This window comes from Saccostrea cucullata, unplaced genomic scaffold, assembly GCF_032062105.1.
Source record: "Saccostrea cucullata isolate Sc308-1 unplaced genomic scaffold, CSIRO_AGI_Scuc_v1 ctg21992, whole genome shotgun sequence".
In the NCBI taxonomy this organism is placed as follows: domain Eukaryota; kingdom Metazoa; phylum Mollusca; class Bivalvia; order Ostreida; family Ostreidae; genus Saccostrea; species Saccostrea cuccullata.
The window spans coordinates 1-3,835 of NW_026935039.1; the positions used below are offsets into that span (position 1 = coordinate 1).

At 30.0% G+C, this 3,835-nt stretch overlaps 1 protein-coding gene across 1 annotated transcript; it reads left to right on the forward strand.

Moving 5' to 3' along the window:
• The first annotated feature begins 15 nt into the window (after window positions 1–15).
• Window positions 16–1,185, forward strand: LOC134241759 (uncharacterized). Its single transcript, XM_062723781.1, has 2 exons — window positions 16–533; window positions 877–1,185. Exons 1-2 carry the CDS (start codon window positions 16–18, stop codon window positions 995–997), a joined length of 639 nt encoding a protein of 212 aa, XP_062579765.1. The 3' UTR covers window positions 998–1,185.
• Window positions 1,186–3,835: the final 2,650 nt, after the last annotated feature.

The following is a 3,835-nucleotide window of genomic DNA, read 5'->3' on the forward strand; positions in this document are numbered from 1 at the left end:
TGTTTAGATAAAGCTATGATTCTTAGAATCATCAGAGTCCCAGAACTGGATGTGTATCCAATATCCACTTCGAAGCTCAACCTGACGTGTTTAGCTGCCGGAAACCCTGCACCAACTGACGAAGATTACAAATGGACCTTTCAACCTTTCCATTCCAACACAACAATAGAAAAGAATTCGAATGGGAAATTTCTTTTATTCCAGAGTCTTCAAGAAGCTGACTCTGGAACATACACCTGTTCTGTCACAAATACTTTAAATTCGACACATTCTTTAAATGTTACAATTATTGTTAATGGAACTATTCCAGAACCAAAACCTTCTTTACACTGTCATTCCAATCCGTGTGGAGCTCTAGAGAATTGTGTGGAAACTGGACATGAGTACAAATGTGAAACCAATACCATGAGTGTTGTTGGAGTCCTGTTTATCGTTTTGACTATAGCGTCCCTATCTGTATCGTTTGGACTTGCATACTACCTGCGTAAACTTCACAAAGTTTCTCAAATTGGCGTTCAGAACAGCAAAATTAGGTATTGCCTATAGAAAACTTCACTAAATTTAAATTATTAACATGCATATACAAGGTTATAATATATTGGTGGTTAAGGAAGAATTTTTGAAACTTACCAATTATGTGTGACCAAAAAATATTTAAACAATAGTATGAAAATCAAATCAAAATCTGGAATAGAATATAATCTTGATTATTAATTCTTACTATTATTGACTTGTAAATTATTTTACTGTCATATTTCTAATTCTTGGAAATTTTAACTTTGAACATCTCTTTTTTTCTAAATATCCTCACTTAATTAGAGTTGCACCTTCATGCTTTTTATATGATTATACAAGATAATTGTTTTATTTTAACAGCAATGATAACGCCACCACACTCCCAATGACAGAAACAACGGGTGACCTAAATACACGCAATGGAACTGTTCCCTCCAACGAGACAAACGACGCTGTTTATGCTCAAATAAAAAAACCGTAATCCTTACTACCAGAAAGTAACCTACCTTCATTGACTGATTCATTAATAAAAAAAATTATACTAAAGCTAACATTTCCTTTCATCGTGTATTATTTCAAAATGATTCTAAGAGTATAAGAAAAAAAAATTAGCCTTTCTCTAAAAATATTTTCATACAATCTGTGTGACACTGCGTAGTACTTTTTACATGTGATGTATATAATTCTATAATTGTAAAATATAACATACATGTATTCCATGATAATATATATTTAATATATACGATTCCTTTTCAATTTATAATGATTTTTGTTTTTAAAAAGTCAATGACGATTTTTCCCCATGTTGTTGATCTTTTCAAACGCATCATTTATTTACTTATTTCATCTGCCATTAAGTATACGACACATGCATTTAATTTTATATCTTTTTTACATTGTAACTTTCTTTTTCTTTAAGTTATATCTATAGATATGGAATCTCTTCATCTTCATTCTGTACCATTTTTACTATATATAATTCAGTAGATAATTGGCTCTGAAAACATCACAAGACGTATACTGGACAGACATTTCTGTATAACTGAGCCGTTTTGAGTACTTCAGTTTTTATGCAATGAAGGTACATTGTACTCTGGCTCGGATTTAGATTGAAATAAATTGTTTTTTCTTCTACCTCGAATGTTTCATTTTTAGTAACACTTAGATTAAGTATAAAAAGTCAAAATTCTCTGAGCTATTGAAATAAAAATGAAATCTTTTATGATTCAATAATTTTTTTAATACAGCATGGAAGAGACAAGCAAAGAAACAAAATTTACAATAGGTCAGAGGGCAAAACAACGAAATTTGATGAATAGTTACTGTTTAAAATAGGCGCTTAAGCTGCTTGGTTCCTCTCATCAAAAGAGTCGAGAATTTTAGAATCTACGTACATAGCTTAATAATAAATCAAAACAAAAAAATGGATGTAAGTGCCCTTCCATTCGGAGCAATTAATATTACGTTTTTGCACTGTAAATACATTTCACACATAAATCAGGTTTAAAAGTTTTTCCTTTTAAAATATTTTTATCTAAATGAATTATTGGATCAAATAAAGTCTTTTTTTTCATCTTAAATAGTCACATTCAAAATTGCGACAACTAAATAAGTTTAATTTACTGCGCATAGTCAAATATTTGAACTTTCTGCACTCAAAAATTTTATTTCTCTGTTGTTAAAAAAATTAAATCAATAAAATCTCTTGAAAGAAATGACATTTTCTGAATTTAGACAGAATGGTTAAAATTATCATATACATTCAGAAAATGAAATAAAAATTGGGGGTATGTGATGTTAGTGATCATCCCTTGCCAACTGGTCACACTCGCCGTGCATGTGCTTTGTCATGATAGTGAAATAACGGAAATACATGTATCTGTTGACAATTCAGTGTAAAAATAGTGGCCCAACAATTAGTATGAAAAACAACAGTCAGCATTTGACTTTATGATAAATTGTACTTGCTTATAGGGCATTGTATCGACCATAGAACTTAGGAAATGATGACTTAAAACGAGAATGCTGATATGTATGTGTGTATTCAAAGGAGTGCAATTACAAGCGGAACAGAAGGTCTCAAAGATTTTTTTAAATGAACACAGATTCATTTTTTTTAATTAACCATGAGTTCATAGAACTTTAAAAGTTTAATCTTCTTCAGTAACTACTATGTGATTTCCCCCTTAATTTTTGAATTAAAAAACCTGTATATTTCAAAATGTATAGTGGTATTCGTCATCTATTTTTCCATTAGAAAATATTAAGCATGTTTTATTTGGCGTGGTGCCACACCATTTTCCTGTTTCTGAGGGTAGATGATGATTTGAAGTACGCTTCTCCATCAAAACCTTTACACATAATAATTATGTATAATTATGCTATGGATGTGATTTGAAGAAAAATGTAAATCTTTAGTTTTACGAACAGATAATAATACCTATTAATTCCATTTATAAACTTTAAAATACACCGGTATGTATAATAGATGCATTCAAAAACCAGAAAGTATTTTACGAGATACTCTAGAGTCAGGACCATTATCATTTTGTTAATTAAAGAAACTTTTACCAGATATGAGAGACTTGAATAGTAAGAAAATTGAAGGAATTGAAAAATATTTTATGTAGCGAAGGAAACATTCTTAACTGCACATGACAAAATGTTTACATTTCCTAGTTATCATCATTACTTGTTATATTTGGTGGTATTTCAAAGACAAAGGGTCGAAATTCCATATATTATTCATTAACAGAACATTGAAATAGATATGGTTCTGTATGTCCAACAAGAAAATTCCAAAAGTGTTTTGATTATTATCAACGATATTTGATAAGGAGAAGTTGCCATGTGAATAATGCAAATTTTCAAACACGCAGCTCAATATATTCTCATTTGTTTATCCGAAAATTTGCTTAATCAGTTCTATTAAAACGATGCCCGGTAAAACGTTGACAAAGTGTTTTCCTCGAAAAAAAATAAGCGCACTTTACTGAAATTCTCAGCAAATGTTTATTTATCATATTGATCATGAAGTGGATCTTTTCTATATATAAAAAATAGACAAAAATTAAAGATTTTCTTAATATGCTTGAATACGCACAGGATACAGTCCTACGACGCACGATGAAAAAAAAATGGGTTTCCTTAGAGAATACACGAGTTTCATTTAGAAATAAAAAGTAGTTAAAGGATAAGATTCAGATAAAAATTATCGTACTTTTAATTTATTATCTAGTGTGTCGTCTTTTGAAATTTTCAGGCATTTGCTTAATTTTTGGCATTTTCCCGAGCATTCGAAGTGGAAAACTGGTAAACA

Bases quoted from the DNA above. Each gene is read 5' to 3' on its own strand.
- LOC134241759 (XM_062723781.1), top strand. From the start codon at position 16: ATGATTCTTAGAATCATCAGAGTCCCAGAACTGGATGTGTATCCAATA. The intron at 534-876 runs GTATTGCCTATA...TTATTTTAACAG, and splicing joins GTTCAGAACAGCAAAATTAG to CAATGATAACGCCACCACAC.